Source organism: Ischnura elegans, chromosome 3 (genome assembly GCF_921293095.1).
Source record: "Ischnura elegans chromosome 3, ioIscEleg1.1, whole genome shotgun sequence".
Lineage (NCBI taxonomy): Eukaryota > Metazoa > Arthropoda > Insecta > Odonata > Coenagrionidae > Ischnura > Ischnura elegans.
In genome coordinates, this window is record NC_060248.1 from 95,582,889 (window position 1) to 95,607,801 (window position 24,913).

The 24,913-nt window shown below is 38.6% G+C and overlaps 1 protein-coding gene across 4 annotated transcripts in view; it reads left to right on the forward strand.

Annotated features, from left to right (window-relative positions):
• The window catches only part of LOC124156169 (cytosolic purine 5'-nucleotidase), a 207,768-nt gene that overhangs the window by 36,190 nt on the left and 146,665 nt on the right, over positions 1-24,913 (forward strand). For 2 of the 4 annotated variants that reach the window (XM_046530530.1, XM_046530531.1), the window contains exon 1: positions 7,345-8,056. The exons of the other annotated variants lie outside the window; for them this stretch is intronic. In XM_046530530.1, coding sequence (XP_046386486.1) covers positions 7,722-8,056 — 335 coding nt within the window. In that variant the 5' untranslated portion in view covers positions 7,345-7,721. Of the gene's footprint in view, positions 1-7,344; positions 8,057-24,913 lie in introns of those variants that run through there. 4 annotated transcript variants of the gene reach the window in all.

Below are 24,913 nucleotides of genomic sequence, written 5' to 3' on the forward strand. Positions count from 1 at the left end.
TTTGTCCCATAGCAAAGATAAAAACTTTGAATTTTTAGGTATAGATCCTTTTTAGCGTGCTTTGAAAATTAATTTGTTTGACTTTGAGAGTTTCTAGTATTCCAGCATTTGCAATGCAAACTAATATTCTTCCACTTGAATTTTTTCATGAACATCATTGCTTACTCTGGAAACTAATACGTCTAACATTGAGTGGCTGTAGTTTTCCTGCGTTTGCAATGCATGTGATTGTTTCCTTGATTGGAAACGCTTGTTGAAAGTAAACAACTCAATCTGCAAAGTGAACATCACCAACCAAGTGAAGTTTTGCAGGATACTTTATAATTCAGTCCAGGTGACAACTGTTTCTGAATATTTGCCGTGAAAACCAACCTCAGTGCATGAGTGTGGGGGCTCTTATTCCGATTTTTCTTTGTAATAAATGCGACAGTGGCAAGCAAGCTCGAAACGGTATCCACAATAGAAAACTGCGTTGGCGGCCACAAAACCGAGCTTTGATGCGCTGGAAGTCACGAAATCAGGATCATTTTTCTCGTGACAGTGATATTTTCGTGTAGTTGAATGAACTTGGCCACCTATATCCTTCATAAAATCTTGCAGAATGGAGACATCTCGGAGAACTTTTTGTACATTCAATGGGAAAATTATTAACGACACACATCCGAAAAATCTAATGCGATTCATTATTTTGACGGCATATTTTTTATTATCTGCGGTATATTTAAATCGATCATGGGCTACTTCGAGAATTTTCGTTTATAATTTTATATCCCACTTATCTGCAATATATATATCCTTTTTAGTGGATAATTATCATAATATCTGCTTTAGTGTTATTTAAGATTATCACCATTTATGATTGATGACTAATTATCGTTCGGGCATTGCATGGATGTTCATTATGAAGACTTTTTGCATAATTGGCGCTGAGAGAGAAGTTATGGAAGAGAGAGTAGGAAAATCCATCATGTAGTTGAAGGAGGTATTGAACGGCGAAGGGATGCTGAAGTAAGAATTAAAACGAGGAAATTGCGACATTGGGCAAGAGGAGAGAAGGATGGATGGGATTAAGAGACGGATGAAGTATGACGGTCTGAAGGGTGTAATCATTGATTTTGTGAATGGTTGGCAGCCATTATAGTCGCATATGAACTTTTGGCTTTCATGAAAACCTACCTACGATGGTAGAGTTCTTTCATCGACTGGCTGCCTTTAGTTAAGTTTTTGGCAGCGTATTTTTACCATGCATCTTTGTTCATCTAACAATAAATGATATCTTATGAACCACCTCTAGGATGTTTGGCAGGGAGTTTTTTCGATGTCCTTAAAACTCCAGTGTTAAATATAATGTCGAAAAGGCTGGATACCCAAGAAAAACCGTTCTCAGGGTTACTGCAAAGTGCATCCAAAAATGTTTGCGTTGCCATAGCTCAGTAATTAAGGAGATGCGACCTCATGATTATGGACAAAAAAATGCTTAAAATTGTCTCCCCTACCACCTCCCGACGTATTGCAGATTCATCTTAAACACTCTCTATTAATTCCGAAACCCTGATGATGCAAAAATACAGTTGCGAAACGTTGGTAAAAGAACTTATCAGTCTAAAAAAATATCTGTTTGGACCTATCTCCGACAAATATATCGATGGCTAAGTTCTAACTACACGTATCTCAAATTTTTTTCCGGTCTGAGTTAATACTGCTAATCATCATCATTAGTCAACAATCCTAAGATTGGTTTGACGCAGCTCTTCATTCCTCTCTCTTATCCGCCAACCTTTTTATAGCGACGCATTTCTTCTCTTTTACATCCTTTATAACCTGCCCTATGTAACTCATTCGGGGCCGTCCCTTGCCCTTTTTCCCTTCCACTTGTTCTTCAACGGTTGTCTTCATCAGGCCATCGTGCCTCAAAGTGTGGCCAACTAGGTTGTCCCGTCTTCTGCTTAAGGTTTTTAGGAGGCTTCTCTTTTCTCCCACTCTCCTTAGCACTTCCTCGTTACTCACACGGTCAATCCATTATATCTTCATCATTCTTCGGTTGCACCACGTTTTGAATGCTTCCACTCTTGACTTTTCTGCTGGCGTCAACATCCACGCCTCGCTTCCATAGAGAAACATACTCCATAAGTAGCATCTGATGAATTTTTTCCTCTATAAGTAAGGAAAATACTGCTAATACTGTTCATAAAAAATAAAATTCAAGCAAAAAACAACTCTGTGTTTGCAAATGTATGCTTCTTTTTCAGTTTTATGTATTTTTGATTTTTCATTTCAATAAAAAGTATGTACAATTAAAAAAGAAATAAATCTTTTTTTGCTCTCCTGAAAAGTTGCTATTTTTGAGATACGTGTTGTTAGAACTTGTCCATCGATATACTAGTATTTTTAATCATTAATCCCAAGTATGGCAGCCACCAATGCGCTCCATCATTCGTATGTTTTGAAGACATCGGGTATGTGGTGTCGTTTTCGTGGAATGATGGTGTCCACCCCTTCTCCCCACGCTCCCCCGCAAGGGGTCGCGCCCTATGCCCTTTTATCCCCCCCCCCCCGAGTTTCCTCTCCTGACGTCATCCAGATCTGACCCCTTTGACGTCTTCGTCGCGTGCATGCTCATTGCCCTCTCCATCGTACATTGATACATGTTATTCTCTCCTCTATCGCCCCTACCCTCTTCGCCTTCCCTTACCCACCTTTTCGAAGCGTTTCCTGAATAGTTCATTTTTGAGTAAACGCTGATCAATGCAATGGTAATTTTTACGCCGTTGAGTAGAGATCGGTATATCTGTTTCAGGTCAGTAGAGGCTAGAGGGCATTAACTCTTAGACGCTCAAGGTGCCGATACATCGGCCTTATGTAAAAATGTTTTCTTTTCAATATTTTGAGTTATTTTCACTTTCATACTGGAGATTATATAAATGTTATCGCTCCTGATAAAATGGTATTTTTCTACAAATTGGTGTTACATAAAATTAAATTAATTTCTTTGCATAAATTTTCGTTTATATAACGCCTGGCGCGTTCTTGAATCGGGCACGAGCATTCGGGGGTGAAAACATAAATTTCCGTGAGAACTTAAGGGTTAATGCTATGCTATTTAACCTATGAAGTCAGGGTAAATCATAGAATTTAATTTTATCTGGAAATTCAGTGTCATCAGGAAAATAAGGAGAAAATCTGGATTAATACTTTCTTTTGTGGGTGTAAAAAGGTTATTTTCCTCATCCTCTTAAGCTTAGTATTCATTTTCGATGTTTGAGCCCACCCGTTCCATGATGTCCTGCAGGAGATGATTGAAAATTATAAAAAATCATTTTTACTCTACGATATTGCTTTGTTTGATGTAAAATTATAATTTAGATGCCTTTTATTACATTTTTATTCCCAGTATCCCACATGAATATTTTTTTTTCAAAGGAAAAGGTATAAAATTATCTGGAAAACTGGGGAAAGTCGAAATAAGTCAGAGAATTTCATCATGATCAATGAGTGCCCACACTGTAATGGTAGAATCGATTCAATTTAACGATGATCCACTTGTGATTCTGATTAATTTGTGATCTCGTAGAAATCATTTCGGTTAACTGCCTAGAATGCGACGCTCAGCGTCGTTTGGTCAGGATCGCGGACTTAGAATAATCACCTGATCGTTTGGTCAGGATCTACTGAATTCTAAAATCTTATCAATCCGTTCCCACTACATAATGACGTTTTGGACCAACACTCAGTCTTCTTTCTCAAAAATTTTAATCGATTCGTTTAACTAGTTGCAGTAGCTGACTCATTGTAAGCTGATGGATTGTTAAGTGACTTGTATCGCTTTGCAATCCACCGGCTCATCTCTCAGCAATCCATCTAATCCTAAACGAGTCTGTGGTCCGCCGTGGAGTTCTCTATTTTTTTTCTCGCGAGATTCCGTTTCCACGCTATTTACAGGACACTGATATTCCTCCACTTGCTGATGTTATTTCCTTAAAAATTTCTTACTCGTATAGTTTTTCTCTTCAATCTCTGCCATTGGTTTCACTTCTTCATGGCAGGAACTGAAAAGATAGTATATTTTTAGCCTCAAACCATCAATTTAAAAAAATAGTAAATGACAAAAAAAATAGAATTTATGAATCACTTATGTACGATTTTCGTTATCCGTCATGAATGCCGAGTATGGTGAGGTTATTATGTATGTTTGTTATCTCTTTTCTTGGCCCGAACGAGTTTTTTTTTCTCTCATTGTTTATTCTGTATTGATGGAGGTTTTGTTTTTTTTATTTGCGACCATTTATCTTTCTTTTGGAAAAACTGGAGCGATTTTGCATGGTTTCTTACGCCCTCATACATAGTTGTAACACGCTTGTTTCCGTTAGAAGTCTTTGCTTAAGGATCTGTGAATTTAATTAGGCGTAGAGATTCGTTTTTATTGTTTTCGTATTTGCTCTTTTTCTTGAACGCTGCTGCAAAATTTGATCATTTTGGGCCGCTGTGAGTCCCTTGTGAAGTTAGGTACTACGCGCATCCGTTTCAATAATAGGAGTCACTCTTCTAATTAAGGAATTATTCCATTGCTGACTTGCGTATATGTGCTACTGACTTGTTACGGCTAGGGATTGCATAAGAAATTACTGGAAGAATGCTGTCCTAGTTATCGACTAGTGTCTGCTCGATTGACTTGAGAGCACGAAGTTTCTCTAACGGTTTCTGTCCTTGAGTTATCCCTATTTTCAATTTGGGTGCAGTAATTTTTTACTTACGTAATACTTACATAACGTAGAAATAATGTTTACACGGATAATTATCCTTCCATCTAGCTCTCTGATAAACAGTTTTTAAAACACTCTTATAAAATTCTTTCGGCAAATTGGGAATAATATTGGCTTACGCTTCTATAGACACGTGAGTTTAGTAAATTTTGTTTCCGACTTAAGGATGATTTCCCATTGTCTTAATAGTAATGATAATGTTTATTAATGGGAAAAAATTATTCAAGATTATAGTGCATTAAATGAAAAAGTTCTGTATTCAGAAGAAAGATAATATGCATTAAATATTACCAAAAATAGCAATTATCATTAACAAATAATGATCAGTATCATAAATTAAAAACCAAATTTAAATGATGGTTAATTTAGACCCACCAAAATGGAAAAAAACATACACAGCAGTGAATAAAGGTAAATAAAAGGAGAATAAAGGATCCTACCTATAGTTTCCACGCGGTTGTTATAAGTGTTCAAATAATATTTCAGGCTGTTGAAGATTTCGCCGTATCATTAAGCTACATGTGTCTGGCAGCGTGGCTAACCTTGCCTGCATGATAAGCACTATTGGTTGGGAGCCCGGAACCCTGGGATTCATATTGATTGCAATATTTTGTTTGAGATAAGGTCTGTTATTTTGTCTCGCTGATTTGTGAGCTGCGAGTTATCACAGGAATATAACTCTCCAGAAGTGCTGCTATATAGAGGCTTTTGGGATGTCAACGACTTTTGCTATCTGATAACCGTACTATTAGGAAAGTCGGGGGCCGAATTCTTGCATTTCTATTTAAATTTATGTGATTTTTTCTTGCTCCTCTCAGAAAATGTTATATAGTCTGTAATTAGAATTTTTAGAGCTTTGACATATATTTCTTGCATGTATATTTATCCAAGTCTTGCCTTTCTAATGTATGTCCGTATATGTATATAAGTCTTTAATTTTTCTCGTTTTTTAATGCCTTCATTAGAGCAGACGAAAGTCTCTTAAGTCCATTTGGACAAAAAAAATTGCTACATTAATTATTAGATTTCTATAATATTAATTTCTACGGAAGTGGGCATTGGGGATATTATTTCATCACCCCTGACGTCTTTGTATATGTAGAGCCCAGAAAGGACCTAATCATTTTGCAATTAATTCAAAGGAGATATGAATCATCAGCGCAAAGTTCAGTCTCTGTCTACTAATGTTTTTGTAATCATGCGGTTATAAAGATGGCGCTCTGCTGCTTTATGCATGCCACACATCTCTGCGGAAGTTTCGTTTTTGGATCCTCCTCTCAATGTTTTTCAATCACTCACTCAATGTCTCAATCCTAGGGTTGGTATGGATAGATGAGGGCTAGAGCTTAACCCAGCCTAAGCTACACATTCTGGGACACTCATTTGAAGATCACACGTTCGGGATAAGGGGTCCAGTTCCTTTTCGTTGGCTACCACGAACATTGAGGATTTTTTGTGTGCCCTAAGGTTTCGATCCGTCCGGGATATGAACTCAAAATAGGCCAGGCGCTCTACCCACTAAGCTACCTCACGACTACGGTTTTTGTGCGTATAAAAATCATGCGGGATTTACACTCATCTTAGACCTGTACTTGGAAAATCTCGAATGTTGTATCGTTGTATGCAGTTGCGTTTTTAAGACTGTAGCAAATCGCGGGGCTAGTGAACGAAGTGGCCTTCCCCATGTTATTTTTCATTTTTAGTATCTTCTTCCCGGAATTCATGCAAACACGCTTCGACTTTAACTTTCAGCCTATGAATTTTCATTCTTTAGATATGCATTTATTTCTGTTTTACCTCGTGCCCACCCTTGACCTTAGTGACCCTACAGCACTGTCCGAGCCGCACGATATATATATATACGTAGTTATACCGCTGGCAGTGTTGGTATCTCTGTCACTTTTATAACCTATTAATTTTATTTGCAATTATGGTGACACCAGGGAGTGATAAAGTCTGGCAAATCCAATGACAACAGTACTTACTACACCATGCGGCCGCCTTGTAGTGTTGAATGTTGGTAAGCCTATTAGTTATGATTTTGTTCTCCGAATAAATTCATTATGAAGATTTTCAATCCACCAAGGATTGTAGAACATTTATAAAATCGCCTTTAGCTACCGTTTCGTATGTATCTCAACTGCTTTCAACTGTTGTGGGTGTACCGTAAGTATATACGTCATAGTTCCTCAGTTGAGGAGGCTCTGTTATTTTGAGATCACCTGCAATAAAGGAGAGAGGGTCGTTCTCATAAGAGAGAGGTCTTTTGGAAGCTTTTGGTCTTCTGGTTTCAGTTTGTCCGCGAGTTTATCGAAACGCTTCGTTATGAATTGGTTCAAGCCCCCTGAATGGTATTAGTGATTACGTTAGGCTGCTTTCATATGTCCACACATGTGAACATCACGCAATCTACTTCCCTCCCCGCCTCTCTCTGTGTCTTCCCCCTCCCTCCCGAAACCTCGATGACCCCGTACTCCCCTTCCGTTTCTTCATCTCTCTCTCTCTCTCTTCCCCCTCCTCCTCTCTCCGCTCCCGCCCACTCCAATCTCTCCCTCCTGCCCCCTCGTCACTCTCTCCTCTTCCAGTCATTCCTCGTCAACCCCAGGCGCCTTCCGCGTGTACTGTGCTCCTCGTCCTCCGGAGAGCTGCTTCGAGTTTGTCGGTGATCTGTGTCAGTGCGTCGAACGAGGGGAGAAGGTCGTTTCTCTTGTGAGGGGAAAAATAAACACTCTACGTACGTTTATAAGAAAGAGGTCGTTTGGAAGATTTCGGTTTCAGTTTTCTCAGCCTCACCTCCCCTTCCCGAATCGCTGAATCGCATTACGACTTCGTTTTTTTTATACGCCTCTTGTGTGTGAAAAGGGGTGCTTCTGAGTGTTTTTTTCCCTCCACAACCCTGTGGCTGTAGAGGCGAGTGATACCCGTTGAAAATATCGTCGTGGTTTTCCCTCTTGCGTCGCTATGCCAGTTCACGGGGGAGGCAAGTCTTCGGCCCCGGGCAATGCCCAAGGCAATGGCCGCGAAGAAAAGACCGTCGCCCTCGGTGCCGCCTCGGCCGCTCTGCCCGCAATTTCTCCAGGTCGGGCTCCCACTGGAATCCTGAGGAGACCTCAGATGGCGGTTAGGCCTCCACTACCGGAGCTCCGAATCTACCACCCGGTGCCCTCTCCGCCGGTGGCTCCCGTCTCCCCTTACAGCTTGACCCGGAACGACAGGTCGGAGAATGACCTCGACATCTTCTCCGAGGGTCTCAGTTCGTTGGAAGGATGGATAGACGACCGAGAATTGAGTCACAGGTACTGACTTTTTTTCGGGAAAAGAGGAAGGCACTGGGAGGTGCGATACGGGATTTTGGTTTTATCTGGCCTTCATTTGTTACGGAGCGCGTCAGCTGGAGTGGTGACGTAATTCAGTAAAGACGAGAACGATGGAGTGAGATTGAGGAAAGGGAATGTTTTCTTGGGAAGCTCGGGAGGTAAAAAGGGAGCTCATCAGTGGCGTTGCCAGGGGGTGGGGTTCTGACCCCACCCTCGAAATATAAAAACGCAATTATTTTCCTTCAAAAAAGAAAACAAAATATTGAAAAATCATGAATTTACAAAATATTTCTTTACAAATGAAGTTTTTTCGATTATGAAAAGTTAAATTAGTTAAAAACCCTCTACTTAGCACCGTATTTTTCAAAAATTCCCCCCCCCCCCCCGCTTTTAGACCCCCCCTGAAAGAAGTTCCTGGCTACGCCACTGGAGTTCGTGCATTATTATGATCTATCACGCATCCATCAGCAACGACGTTGGTATTTCTTTAGAAAACTAAAAACACAGGCCCAATAGGAAATGGAATAATACGTCCATAGCGTGGGAATTCATCGCGTTTAAGATGATGTGGAGACTAAACAAGGTGGTACTCTTCTCAGGGTGAAATTTCGGTAGAGTGAAATGATATTCTCCTACTTTTATTTTCTGATTTCGTTTTCGTTCATTAGTTACTTCAAGTGGGGCCTCATAAATCTAAATTAATTTCCATGTGATTGCCTCGTTTCTATTTTATTGGCCGTGTTTATAGTTCTTTTTACTGATTTTCTACCATTATTTTTTCGTCACTGTCTACGGTCAACTTTCCTGAAATTTGTTTGACGCAACCCTCCTCTCAATTCTTACATCAGCTGACCTTTTCATGTTATCTTATTTCTCATCTTTCGTCGGCTGTTCTATTCATCTAATAATGCGCATTCCTTGGCCGTTCTTCGCATTCACTCATCATTTGAAGACTGCATTTATTAATCCATCACGTTCCATGATATGTCCGATTAAGTTGAACAGCCTTCGGGCACCCGCGCACTGGCAACTTTTGCAAAGCAACTATTTAGTGTCTTTGAGGAAGTCCCAATGAAACACACGGAAAGTTGCCGCGACTAAAAAGTCGCCCGTGCGCCAGGCCACAGTCAATTCCCTGTGTTTCATTTGAACTTCCACAAAGCAACGAAATAGTTGCGTTGTAAAAGTTGCTAGTGCGCGGGGGTCCTTCATCTAAGGGTTTTCAGACATCTGATTCTTTTCTACATGTCTTCTCAGAACTATTTTACAACCTTCGATCATACCTTTTGATTTTATCGTATATCATTTGTTTGAATTCACTGCCAGCACCACATTCAATTAGACTTGAAGTTTAGCGTTTTCATTTCATGTGTTATTGTCGGTTTCTTTTGAAGCGTCTGAGCTCATGTTAATAGTGTAAAGGAAACAACGGCTGTTATTTTGTGGTGACTATGCTTTATTGTTACAGTAAATACTTGTGCTTACGCAAGTAGAGGAGAGAATCAATCATGATTACTATTTATTGAAGACAACAGATTGATGAATTCGGGGATACTGAAAACCAAAAAAAGAGACCAAAACATGGTTACGTAACGTAAAATTTCGAGGGAGTGTCTATTCTTCTTCGGAAGACTCGAACTGGTGATGTGCGGCCGTTGGTATCATTAACGGAATTATGAGATTGTGAATTTCAGGGAGTGTGGGAAGGGATGGTGGTCACCACACAGGTTACATAAGGATTCAAGGATAGAACGATTAGATGCGCGGATGCTATGTGGTTGAAGAAAGGAATGGGGTAAGAGGTGAATGGACGAAAAGCTAGTCATTCCCATTTACGGTAACCTGGCTAGTTTTCTTTAACCTGACTTTGAGCATATTCTAGGATTCTGAGGTTAATTTCAAAAACGCTATGAGCTTTTTCGGAAGAAATTGGTAAAAATGTAATCATAGAGATTCATTGAACTTATTGTACTTCGTGAAGTTTTGAACACCAGAGAATGTTCTATCTTGTATGTAGGATTGTGATTTTCATCTCTTAGGGATAAGTGAACGTGAGGATATAAGGAGCATACACTCGTCCACTTTTATATGGCCGTTAGTTACCTAGATAGAAATTTTCAAACTGCTTCTTGCCAATACTCTCATTATTTTCTTCTTTAAAATCCAAATTTTGCGTTTGAGTGAGCACGCTCTTTTTAAAAGGTTCCCTCAATGATTTTTAACTTTGTTTAGTATTTAGAGTTCAGTCAGATCTTTCAAAATGGCCGGAGAAAGGAAATCCTAATGCTAATTTCAGTTGAGAAAAATAAATATCTCCGAAAGAGGTTTTCCGATTGGCATGGCAATCATTTTCGTGGAGGAGAAAAGATGCCAACTAAAGGTGAAACGAGAAGAGTGAAGTGAATCACTCCAAGCTTCGCCCTTGGCGGGTTTACGTACGTTCTCCTACTCGCGTATGACTGTAAAATAAATCGAAAACCTCTTCTGGAGATATTTATTTTTCCAGCTTTAATTTTTTTAGCTTGGTATTCGGATTTTTCTGTCTTTGCATAGTTTCGCTTAAGCCTCTTTTGCTCGCCTTAATTATTAAAAAAACACACGTAGAGGATGTCTTTTGATGATAAAAAGTTGATTAGTGCCTTGGAGTATAGGCCAAGAAAAATTAAAATGCAAATTTTTGCCAACGTTTCGGTATATGCATATACTTTCATCAGGGCTATGGTTGAAATATGAGTACATAAATTTAATACACGAGGGCATGAAAGGTTTTTGAAGTGTTTTTTTACAATTATAAAATAGAAGGAATTCAGCTGTAAATTAATAAAAAAGAGATTAGAGTTTTGACGTACCTTTTTTGCTATGCATTTGATTTATTTATGGTAACTAAGCTAATAAATTTCATAATTACATATCAATTATGATTTATTAAATAGTAATAGCATATTTTATATTAATTTAATAATAATTTTTGAATTCAGCCAACGCGATCCTCGCATAAAATTCTGGAGCCCTTTCTCCCCCTCCATCTCACATGAAACACGAAGTGCGCGTGGTTTCATATGCATCTATGGTCAATCCTCATTCCCCAAGCTAGTAGCTATCGTATTCGTGGGAGGATGAGAATGATGACATATGTGTATTGCTGCACCCGCCGATATGCCTCGGCGTCATAGTTGACTTGAATCTCCAGGCTGACGGGCACGAATCGGCCGGGCGATAAGGCAGTGGGGAGGGGGAAAATGCTATAGAAAATATTTTAGGTACGATGATTGAGAATAACGTCATCTGGAAGAAAAACAAATTTCCTTTCCGAGGAGAGAACGATGGGACTCGTTTCAACGAACTAGTCGTATGGAATTATTTTCTATCCCAGAACGCTCGCTTTTTATGCGATTTGATAACTTATTCTGCGCCTGTTTCACCCAGGTATTTTGTTCATGTTGTCATGATAGCTTTTGCGTTGCATTTAAGCGTTTAAATAAACCATCTCAATCGTATAATGATGCGTTTAATGATGTTTTTCACGACAGTTAGGGTCTTGATTGATGAACTCTAGACAAATTCCATCAATGAGAGATTGATGTTAAAGTTCAAATGAAGGTCACACATTTCTTTGAGTTGCAAAGCACTTCCGCAATTCCCAACCAACCGGAACTGTATCCATTCTGTCGCAAATAATGTCCTTTCTTCTCCTTCATCGAGAAACCTTCAGAACTAGCCACATAATATTTATATACAATAAAAATTTGCCAATTTCCTCATGATTCTCCTTTCCTGTTCAATATACTTTTGTCATCATTGTGGTTGACGGACATCGGACTCCAGTTCCTGAAAATTGCTGCTGGCCTTAATGAAATCTAGCGTGCAAAAACTTCAGTCTTTACTTGTCGTTAAAGCAATTGCACGTTCATTTTTCAAGGACACGTAAATAAATAAAATAAATAGTAAATAAAATAAATTGTACATTCATTTTGATAGGACACGTAAATGCTAAGGAGAAAGTAAAAACAATTTTATTTAAAGTTTTTTATTTCCTCCGTAGTTTACATCCTCTTGTTATCACTAATTCCCAGGCGATTACAAGTATCGTCATTCCATAATTTCTTTATCCAGCACCGCCCATAACTTCAAATACTTAGTCACCATTATCATATGTTTCATCTCACATCTTGGATAATTATTCGTATGTCTCTCTATGCTTTTAAATTCTTTTTTATATTCTCACTATAAGATTCTAACCTAAGCGTTTTATCGTTTTTTTAGTTAATAATCGGTAAATTTACCTATAATTGAGTTGAAATGTTTTACTGTGTGTCTGTCGTATTTTTCCACCCTTGTAATCTTAATGGGGAATCTTTGAATCAATACTAAATCAACTCTATCTCGATTGATAATGAGTATGCTCTGTTTTTAAAATGCAGGATAATTGCATTCACATGGCTTTCAAATGCCTTTGCCCTTAGCTGCAAATCATCACCTAATGGAAGAAAATACATAGGTTGGACTTAATGAGTAAATTATAAGCAGACTTCGCGTCATGTGACCTCCTGTATATTAACGAGTACAATCATATTACGGTGGAAACTCGAGAAGACTTCAAAAGAATTGTGTTACGGAGTAGAATGTTTTTTCCGCTAGATATTAGGGATAATAACATTCACGGAATTCATCCTTTGAAGTTTGCTTTTCTCGCCAGGACGATTGAAATTTTTTTATAATTATATTATAATCATTTTTTTCTTCCCTCTAATTTTGTGCTTGTGGCTGTTTGGGCTGTTCATTTTTTTGTGGATTACTAAATAGTGAAAGCACAGACCTTTCCGAACACCCCAGAGACGATTCCAAGGTTATTATGTTGATTTAGACGGGAGAGATTAGATCCAGATTTTACCTTCTAGTAAATTTTTATTGCTGTAAAGATTATACAGTCAGCTTTCTTTTTCATTTTTCTTCATAGATTACTCGATGATTCTTTACCTCCGGCTACAGGACTCCACGTTATAAAGAAAATCGCGCTAGGCAACAGAAATGAGCCGCAAACTTTTCTAATGCTCTATTTGACTTATAATTGATAATTGGTGTTGCTCATGCTTTCACTATACATACTTTTAAGTACAAGGTATTTAATCTATGTTATGACTTCAACCAGTTGATGTTACGTTACAATGTTTTCGTTTTCTCTCATTTATAAAGAAAATTAGTCGACCATGAAGATCTATAGAGTTCTATTATCATGCCTCAGTGCCTGTAAGTGATGGCTAAATTTTGCTTTCTATTATGTTAATGAAGGTCATAAATTGTTTTGAAAATAAATTGAAAAAATGAAATTTTATTTTTATATTTGAGCTTATTAGCAAGCCTAAACTACCTTATATTCCATCTTGAAGTGTAACCTTCCATATAATTCACTATGACCACTATTGTATTGATTGCATCGGAAAAATAATGGCCTCAGTTTAAAGAGATAAACAATCTCATGGTAATGTGGTCAATTGATGAAGGCATATGTGATTTCCTTTGACATTCCCACGCGAATGGGAAGTGAACGAAAAAATTGTAGTATGCATACGCAGTAAATTCGAGGTCATTCGTGAGTCGTTTATGAAACCTTTACTTGCAAAAAATCCGCGCAAATATTTAAGTAAGTCTCTCATATTTGCTGCAAGAATAGCCAAGTAAGCTTTCAGATTAGTATCAATGGAACGGGTGAGAAGGATGTGAAACTGCGTAAATGTGAGAAGATTAGCTGAAGGGTGAATTAATAAGAGTACTGCGTCAAACCAATCTTAAGATTGTTAACCGGTTATGATGAGTTCTGATTACGCTGAAATAGAAAGTGCAGGCAATGGATACCCTATAGCTTTCCCAATCATCTAGCAATAAAGGAATATGGCCTCTTCTAAATTGGGTTCACAATTTCCATCTTTCTTTTTTTGTAAATGGGATTGTGAAAATATTTATTCCTAAAAACTTCCTTTTTCGATAATTGGGGTAAGATTGGTGCTTGATTTGGCTTCTATTCGTTTGAATTGGGATAATTCGAGGTTGGCAGTCATTTGTTTACATTTCAAAAATACATTAAAGTTTTTTGACGCCTGCGAAATTGAAGTTACATAACCGGATTTCTCCCTCGGAATCGTAACATCTTGCCAATAGCGTTCGTCATCAAGGAATATAACAAACATTTACGATGTGGGTTATCTTATCTGTATTTCGCCCGGTGCATGTTTCTAGCATTCCACGCATTCCCTGCTGGTAAAGACCAGGTATTCCATTACAGCGGAATAAGATCGATTTCAAGGATGGCGATAGACCCGAGAAATGTGTGAAAACCTTATAATATGCAGTTCATTGCTCGTGGAATTTTGCGGGATTACGATAAATGGCGAGGAGCTTCTTTGTACAATTTACAAGATTCACTTGATTGGTCAAAACTGGTCTAAAATTCGCTCCTGACGAATTCCTTCCAAAGAGCCTGATTGCGTTTGTGAATTATTATTATGTGTATGTGAATTGCTTCTTGAGAATATATATTTCATGGATTATCTTTAGTCAAATTACTACTCGAGACCTTTATCGTGTTATGCCTTTACATCAGCTGAATGCTTTTCCTAAATGTGGTATTTCTCAAGGAGATGATATGTCCTAATTCTTGATCCTTCTTGTTAGTTTTTTTGGTAACTGGTATAATATTATTACGGTAGAAAACTCCAGGTTAATAAAATATGAATGATCTTGTTAAATTTACGTTATAGACACAGTTTCATATTTTTGTTTGCAAACTTCAATCAAAAATTCCCTCACTCTCCCAAGAGTTCAGCGTGGACTCATCACACGATACATATTCCCGATGTACTCTCTAGGACTTGTTATCATCTCAAATCATCATCGCATCATCATCTAGTGCATTTCCAATAGAAGTGGAATATGCCCTTCGAATGCTAAGTAATTGATTGTTCTCGTATAGCGAAGTTATTCCGTTAACTTCTTTGCTAGTAACTTTTTTAAATGTGGTATGTAGTATGCGCCAGATTTTTTAACACTGTCCTCCGCTACCTGCGCCGCGCCGCAACATCAAATATTAAGTGGCTCTGCAATTTTTTTCTTCACTTTTGAAATACTCATTAACGTATGCCATTTAATTTGATCCATTTTTACTCACTGCCAGAAAGTGAAAGAAAACGCTTGCTCAGCATCCTTGTACATGGCCTAACTTACTGGCTTGGCCGTCATGATTGGGATAGACCTTGAAGTTCTGCTCTTGACTTCCGCTTCGCTCCTGAAACGGTTTCTCGATGCTAAAATTGTCTACACCTCAAATTTCTTCAAACTGTTTCCGTATTTAACACTTATTCCTGGATCTGGCTTGGGTGTTTTTCCTCGGGTTAAGGTCAAGGTCTGTTTTTTCTCAGCAGGTTGTCGATGTGGCTATATTTAACTTAAATTTCCTTCCTTCTGCTGCGGCTAAAGTAACGTTATGCATATAAATCCATACATCTTATCGATAACAGCACCAAAATTTGATTTTTCATTATAAATGGCTGGGTACTTCTCTATCAAGGTTCCTTATGGTATGGTAACTGTAGCCCTGATAGTACACAATGTGGTCGAAAGATAACAGGTGTGGATTGGCACAATTTTCAGTGCTATTTTTCCGTAGCGAAACGAAATAGCTTTGTAAAACATAGATATTATCGAAAAAAATCTCGTGTATAATGTTCTATTGTTTACTATCATTGTTCCTTAAACCTCTATGCGATGCCTTGCACTGAGAAAATGCTACAAACATGAATTTCGACCATACAATGTATGCGCTGTTTAGTTATCACGCTTTCATCTTCGCAGATGAATTTACGATGACACATATGTATGTATTCGACGTATACGTATTCGGTTCATGTAATTATACCTTTCGGAAAAATAGGCACTGTCTGAGTGGGATTCTCTTTCGATGTGCAGAGTAGATTTTTTTCTCTCCACCTTTCACACATCCACAGCACAGCTCTAAAATCTACATCAACATTCTTCCTTGCCTTTCGTGAGCTGCAAAATGATTGGTTAAATTTTAGGTTTGATTATGAGTTCTTAGATTATTACCCGTTGAATTTTTATTTCGTTTTTATTATCAATGAAAAAACCAATTACCTTACCCAACCTACCTATCTTTTACTTTACCTAGTCTACCTATGTGACAATGTATTTCTCTTCTTTTATTTTGTTTTCGAGTCCTGGGCAATTATTACGATTCATAAAAAGTACATGAACAGTCATGTCTTCGCTTTTTAATGACGTTCTCCCTGAAATACTTCTATTCTTAGCTCTTCTACGGATTTAAGCCTTGCCCTTAACTTCCAGTTATCTAGTGGCTCCTTGCCTAATACGTGTAAAAGCAGTGTAATACTCACTTTTTACCCTTATCATCGCCTCCCTTCTAATGAGTATACTTGACGTGGTCGTTGAATCTTTTTACGCCGTCTTCCAAATGATTACCGCGTGTTATGTCGCTCTTACGTGACCATTTTATGTTGCTTGGTATACTTCGATCCGTCCATGATGAGAAATCAAGGGTGTAGGGAGACTGATGCATGTAGAGGGACTTAAAATTCGAAGCATTATTAATTGCCCATTTTTTCAACCTAGTTTTACGCCTTCCGATCTTTGCTCAGTGAATCTGAGTTTCATCCCTTTTAAGGTCAACAAATACAGGCGTTACATGGTGGAATTTCTACATATTTACATGAAAGATTGTAGCACTTTTTCACAATATTTTTATGCGTACGACGCGTTTCGGCTCACGGAGCCATCAACTGGAGCAAGACACTGTCTTACATTTAAACATCACCTTTATACCTTTGAGAAAGGGGTGGGGGAGGATATCACATGTTTGAATAAGGGGTGGGAAACAGGCGTACAGAGTGGAGACAGTGAGAAAAGATGCAACTAAAGAGATACGGGAAATCCAAGGTGAAAGGTGGACTCTAGGTATAATTGTAGAAATACAATTTCAGAAAGATTCATCCTTTTTCGTACTTCGTACCGAGGTGTTCTCTTTCGAGCAGGTGGTGCACGGCACGATGATGCACGTCTTCCGTCGACTTCTCGGAGCAGTTGAAGTGCGCAGACCCGCCCTTCCGGTGCGCCAGACTCCCACTCTGCCTACGCATTACCAAATGGGGGTGGGTGGTACCGACTGGACCGTGAGGAGGTCCACGGGATTAGCGTCTTCAAATATATTACACAACTGCTCGAGATACTGCTTCGTAGCTTTGATAAAACCAGCTGTGACTGTTCAAACTATCCTTTTGATTACTTTCAGTGCAAATTTTTTTGCAGTTTCAGGCGATTATTGATGTGCGTTGAACTTTTTTATGCAAAAGTTAATACCTAGCAAAATAGTCATTTCTTCGCTTTATTAACGATTCAACTCTTATATTGTTTCGGATGAGTGAGGGTAGAATCGGCTTGAAATGGTTTAGATATTGTTGGTGAGATGACATTCGTTGCCAGTGTATACCTCAAACCTCAGAAGTTAAGGTAACCGACGAAGAATCAGCGTGAGCAGTCACAGACCATACTGTTGACTGACGCTGTTTAGCAGGCATGCCGAGGAGATGGGAACGTATGGCTTGAATTACTAATTGTAGGAATGAATGTCGGTGGATTGATATTATGTCCGGTAGGTTCACAAATTAACACATTAAGTACGAGTAATCAATTGGCGAAAACTTACGGGTGGTACATTATTCGTTTGGTAAGCATATTGGCCGTAAACATGTTAATTCTTTTCCGTGAATATGGATTTCTTGTTATTTTCTTCACACCTTGATCACAAAAGTGGAAAATGAAAAATATGCAGCTAAAATGGATATATGTTATTGTAAATTACCAAGAATGTGCTGCAAGCATTTGCGATCCGGCGTAGAAAGATTTAATCCCTGTAATGAATATTTGTGATATAATAGCATACAACCGTGAAATAAATAAAAACAGGGCGTGCTTATTGCCAAAACCTGCTTCAAGCGAACGGAGTTCTTTACGCAATTGTTACACGGATTAGGTTGGGCGCTGATGAAGACTTGGAGTCTTAGATTGCTTGAATGATTTAGAACAGAAATCTCTTAGAGTTACGCGGAGGACAACACCTTAGAGCCGCTCTACATATATTCCAAAGTCCAACGAAAACGAGGAAATCAAAGTGATATTTTACCGAACGCAAATCTCCATGAACTTGTTTTACCATCTAATAATGGAGGAGGATAATAAATGTTGCACCATAGTACAAAGAAAGCACGCAGATTAATTTTTTAGTATATCGTATGTATTATTTACTAAAAAAATATCCGTGTGCCTTTTTTGTGCTATGGTGAAGCATTTATTATATTCCTTTATTACTGGATGAAAAAAACTTGGTAAGGAGATGAGAGAGAAATGAATGCTGCGTTCGAGATGTGGGTCTGGAGAAGAATGGAGAAGGTAAAGTGGATAGGTAGGAGGAGGAACGATGAAATACTGGAAATGCCCTGAATGAAGGGGACACCGTAGGAATACTTCTAAAATACTCCTTGAAAACTTTTTAATCGTATAACTTTAATAATAATAATGTACTTATTATTTTTTGAATGAGCTCAACGGATTCAGGCTTCAATTGGTGGAAGTTAGACATATTCAAATAAATAAAAGATCGTAGCACTTTTCCACAATTTTTTTTACTGTGTAAAACGTGTTTCGGCTCACTGAGCCATCATTTGGTAAAAGACCTGGTCTTGTTCCGGATGATGGCTCAGTGAGCCGAAATGCGTTTTACTAAGTAAAAAAATTTTGTGAATAAGTGCTACTATCTTTTATTTGTTAAAACATTATTTTTTGCGTAATCGGCTGGTGCTCTAACACCTCCCACCACATGCATGTTGAGGAAGCGTAGTACCTTTTTAGGTGCCGGTAGAAAACCAATTCGAGGCTACCAGTTTCATTAATGCTGCACCTGATTCCTCGCACAGTGTGGGTATGCGAGCATTTTGCCTGATCCGATCTTGCCGGAAGCAGTTGACCGTTTGACGCGTGGGTGCGGCGACTACCGCGCCCCATTCTCGACCACGCCAGCATTCTTTCGTCTCTGGTGGACGCCTCGTTTTAATTAAAATGTTAAATCTAGCGGAACCGAGTTCTTCCATGGACAAAGAGGTTTCACTCATGGGGTTGCTAGCGGATTCCAGAGTTACTTTCAGCCTCAGCCATATTAGGCGCGAATGCTAACGGAAGTTTCGCTTCAGGTTCGGCTACGACTTAGACAAATACGCTGAATTTCACCATCTCGCGGGATCATTATTTCCGGTTGCCCATTTTTCTGACATAATTTCTGTGGCTCAAGACCTATTCAATGTCGTCTAAAATTTATGTTCGGCGTTAATGTCGCTCAGATTCGCGGTCGAATATTTTTACTATCAACACATGTTCCGCTTTTAGAACACGATTATAGCGTGGTAGTCTTTGGACGTAGCTTAAGTAAGATTTGCAATACGCTACCATTTATACCTATTTGATTAATAAAAATAAAGTAAATTTCTTTATGTATTTGTTATATTTTCTCCCAGATCTGCGTTCAGTCTCTTAGTAGCCAAAATTTCGTCGAAATTTGGATAAGTTTTTCTTGTGCAGCATATTTGTATTTTGATACTTTTCATTAAAAAACAGATGATTTGGATGAAAAAGTATACAATATCTCTGAAATCTCTTTCTGGGAAGTAAGGGTTTTGTATTGAATATGTAGGTTAAACCCTAGATAGACCTGAAACATAATAAAAGATGCATTGTTGTATGTTCCACAGAAGTTTTAAAAACCGACCCAGGTTTCGAAATTACACAGTGTAATTTTCAAAGGTGCAATGTCGAAACCTGGGTCGGTTATTAAAACCTCTGTGAAACATACAACAGTGTATCTCTAACTATGTTTCCTGTCACCAAGTTCCACCAAGTGTCGCCATCTAGCCTTAAGTTGACCAGATGGACCTGTCTGGCTTTTCCTTTTCACGAAAAATTATGATTCTTCTGTAGATGATGCAATTTCATCGTTTCAGTGACTAATAAATACACGTTTACAGTCTAACGAATTGCTTCTTACTTGCTTAGAAGCTCTTGATTTCTGCTACAAGTTTCTTGTTTTTTTTTGTGTAGTATTGCATGTTTTGATCTAGATTGATTTTAATCGCGGGGATAATTAATCGATAACACTTTGCGATATAAAGTGATTTTCTGAAGGAAATATTTCCTTTTCACTTCAAAAGTGGATGTCTATTTGCGGGAGTGATTTTACTTTAATTTTGCTAGGCTACTGGTGTTTTAAATCCTGAAATTAGGTAAGTCAGAATATCCAATACCCAGCAGAGTTCCAAGTTAACTAAATTTGATGATGATTTTATATTTAGACCTCTGGATTTGTAATTTCCTCTGGTTTTCTCTTCAACTATCCTCCAAGAATGACATAAATTTAAAAAAAATATGGAATTTTCAAGTCAATTTTTGAATAATTTATATATTGATCGCGCGCAATGAAATTTATGCTTGATGTGATTATATATGTTAACCATTATTAGCGGTTATTAATTATGTCTTATGCCCGTGTGTGAAGTACCGTTCTGATAAGTGCTGATTTTAATTTCGGTCAGCTGTGGTTTTGTGGTGGTCCAGTGACAGCTTTTATGACTGTCTTGCATTCACATCGGAGTCTTGCTTATTTGCTCCATGCCTTGTGTAAGCGTATCTTCTTTTTTTCGACTCCAGTCATCGCATAGGTGGCGGAGAGCATCGCGTGTTTATTGCACCACTGAGACCACGGCCTTCGGCCTTCCTTATGACAAAACAAAGACTGGAAGAGAATCACATCGCTTTCACTGCGTCACTTTTCTCTATCCCCGGATATCCCTGAATCATCAGTATTCTTTGCATTTTTGAGGTTACTCCTCGGCTTTGTGCTGCGTGGATCGAATAAGTTAAAAATGCTAATGTTATGATTGCTTATTGCAAGATTATTTTTATCCCTAACGCTACGGATTGTAACAACTGTTTTTTCAATTACTTGTGGAAATTCTAAATGAAGGTTCTCGACTGGAATCGTCTTGTAGCACTGTAATTACGCTGGTGTCATATACGAATATTCCGTGAACGGAAACGTATTGTAGCTCCTCAGTCATAGATCCATTTCCCATAAACGTTAGAATAAAATTCAGAGAAGTCCTAAATCAAATCTACCACTTCGGAAATCAGGAAAAAAGATGCTGAATTTTTATTAAACTCGACTAAATATCAATAATAATGATAAGTTTAGTTAACTTCACATTCGAATGCAAAAGGCAAACCTAAAATTATATCAATCTTGGAACCACGAAGTGGCCATCTTGTCAGTGATTCCATAAATATTTAGAGGTTGTTGGCAAACACAGTCTGGCACAATTTCATTCCTCTTTCCTTCATGAAAAAATTATAGTATTCTGATAATACAGCTGAAAAAAATAATAAAATATACTTACAAACACGTTATGGATTCAATGTAACATCAAAACACATATTCTAAATTAAATATATGTGATTCAATTATAATCATCCGCCAATGAGTGGTTTAAACTCCTTGGTATTACATTCCAATATTATCCGTCGTTGACGTTCTACATTGTTCTTAAAGGCCGTATAGCATTCTATTCACTAGCACAGAAGATTTTGTGGCATCGGAAATTTTCTTGAAGTATCAGGATAAATTCGAGACCATTTGTAGATTATGCTTTGCATTATTTGTCGTGAGAGTTTTTAATCAGTAAATCCAACTGGTCTTTGTACTCTTATGCTACTTGATAACGAAATTTCTTGTAAAAGGACTTTAAAACCAACCACATTATGTCTTAAATGGCGCATACGTCCCGATCTCGTTGGTTCAAATGCCTTAAACCTTCGCCTCGTCGGTATTTTGATCAGATTTAAAAAAGGAGTAATCAATATCTCAAATATCAATATATATAATTCATATAAATAAATCAATATACCTTGACCCTTGTCTGTCTCTGAGTTGTCAAGTTTATAACTTGAAAAAGAAGTGGATGACCTTGCTGTTTCGCTTATGAACTGCTCTCTCGCATTTAAGGAAATAGGAATGTGCAACTAAATAAGTAATGTCCTAGAAATTATCACTGTGTTTTATGTGGGAAGAGAATTTTTCCATTGAGTGTTGCGAATGGGACTTTGTTTGTAGTTGTCACCATCATTACCGTGATTAAATCGATTTAGACTTCATGATGTGGCATGTCATAATCCTGGCGCAGATGTTTTAGACGCGCGAATTTTCCAGACAGTGAGTGCATTCAATGCTTCGCATTACGTGGTTGAACTAGTCTGTGACGGGAAAATGAAACTGGCTACTGACAAATGACAAACGAGGCTCGTAGAATGCACGCCACTATTCATCACGCAATTTTCAACCGCACAATGAAACCTTTCTCTTCAGTGCAAGCATCGCATTTCACGTCATCATGTGAGTTAACCTGATAGGTTCGCGGTTTCTCTATCCATAACATACACTATTCATGTAATTTATTTTTTTTAATTCGTCACCTTATACATTATCCATCGAGGCTAAGCAAAGTTATGATATCTATCGAAAGAAGCGATAAATTAAGAGAGATATTTTGCCGAACGGATGGATATGGGAATTCGTTTTTCCCCTGAACTATATATAGCTTTAATAAATGCTGGTCGAAATTTTGTTTGATCTTTTAAATTTTATGCGTAGAGGCTGTTGTCATTTCACAACCTGGCACAAGTCTTTTTAGGCGGCTTGCGGGGTAGTCTTTAAATGTAATTGAAGGCTTCTGAGGATTTCTACTGGTTTAATTCGTTGTATATCACCAATATTTCAACGGACGACTCGTCCATCGTCGTCTTTCACCCTGAAAAACTGAAAATATGCCAATCTTTCAGGTGGTTCTCCAGTGAAAGATTTTATTTCACCATCATAACAAACGATGTCTAAAAGTAATTGATGGATACTCGCGCATTTCTGTCTTTAGACGCCTAATCGCTGAGATGCATTGAATACCACCAAGGAGTTGCAAAAAATAATGATATCTTCTCTTCCCTCTCCCCTAGCAACCTCCTTAATTCACCCCTGGTTGTGCGGAAATTCCACAGGGAACAAAATCTTTCGCTTTTACCCGGATTCGAACCTGGATCCCTTGATTTCCGGTCGAATGTTTTAGCCAGTTGAGCTACCGAGGCGTCTTTCCACTCTGGAAATGTGTGGTCAACGGGAATGATTTTTTTCTCTATGGAATTATCGCGCAATTTCTGCATCGCGGGTCACTCCGTAAAGAGTTCAGCTTGGCTAGTCCCAGTATACTTAATTTATTCGCCCCTGATGTTGTGTATTGTAGAAAACTACTATGTTGCATTCATTCTCCTCCACAAGTGCTAATGGCTGAATTCAAATGGATCGAGTGGAAAATCAAATTAATTCAAATATCTGATTGATCTCGATAATAGTTTTTCTGGTTAATGCCGCGTCGACTCATTTTTCGTGGACGTCAGTTTCGGTCGCATTCCAGTTCCCGTTTTCGGGTCCAAATGATCTGCAGATGTTCTAATCTAATTCCAAAATGATCGCATTTGTTTTCTTTATCTAATTTCTGAACCTAACTCTATTTAGAAAAAAAACCACTTGTACCCCTTGACTTCTTGCCCCCTCAATTATTCTACGTGAAAACTTGCACATTGCTTCCTCAATCACAGCCTGCAGGTGCAACTGTCCCCAGTCCGCCACCATACCCGCCCGCCCCCACCGTTTCCTCCCCCGCCAACGCCCACCGCATCCCGGACCGCACCCCACTTACATCCGCTCCCCGTGCCTTAACGTGAGGCTAACGTGCAATGGAAGGGGCGTGCCCTCTCTACGCACACGAACACGTGTCCCAAGAATTCCTTCCCTACAATCTCTCTATCCTCTCGGACCCACAGGTGCATGCCCCTGAAACGAAAATATAAAACAAACGCGCCCACCTGTTACTAGGGTCGCACGCGGCTGCGTGGGGTGCAGGACGAAGAAAGGAAATCGTATCGCGGCAGGAGCGAGGAATGAAGCTCATCTCATTTCCAGGGAAATCGCAGCTTCTGCAACACTTCTGACAGCACTAAATTGATTATTGAAATGAAAGGCAGTTAAACTTTCACGCAGTTTTTTAATGCGTGAGACGCGTTTCGGCTCACAGAGCCATCATGTGTAAAAAGAGGCTGTGGAGTCTGGGTCTGTACCAGATCTCTCTAGGCTGAGTCTGGGTTTTGTACCAGGTGATAGCCCTGTGAGCTGTAACGCCTCGTACGCATTAAATAATTGCGGAAAATTGCAAATACCTTTCGTTTCGAGAAATTCCACTGTATGACGCCTGATTCGCTTGAAATTCCACTTCATTGACTTTACAGTCATAAAAACAAAGCTTTCAAGCCTATAATTTATGGTTTTTAATTTAAAAATCGGAATCTTTACACGGGATTTAATGGAAAAGGAAAAAAATTAGGATATGTAAGTCATTTTGAAAGATAAAACTGTAGCAATGTTCACTATATCACGAGAATCACGATGCATTTGAGTTAGTGGCAAATTGATCCCGTCATCAATTTGAGGAAAAAAACAAAATGGCGAATCTCCAAACTGTGAGCGCCCTTATTTTAATTTTGTGGCCTCCATTTATGTCGCCTTCTTGGTAGCAAAATCGTTTTTGATAACAACGCAAAAAGTAATTGCTTTGGATTGCACTGTCGCGAACGGGTCATTTACGGGATGAATTTACCACCTCCTCAAAG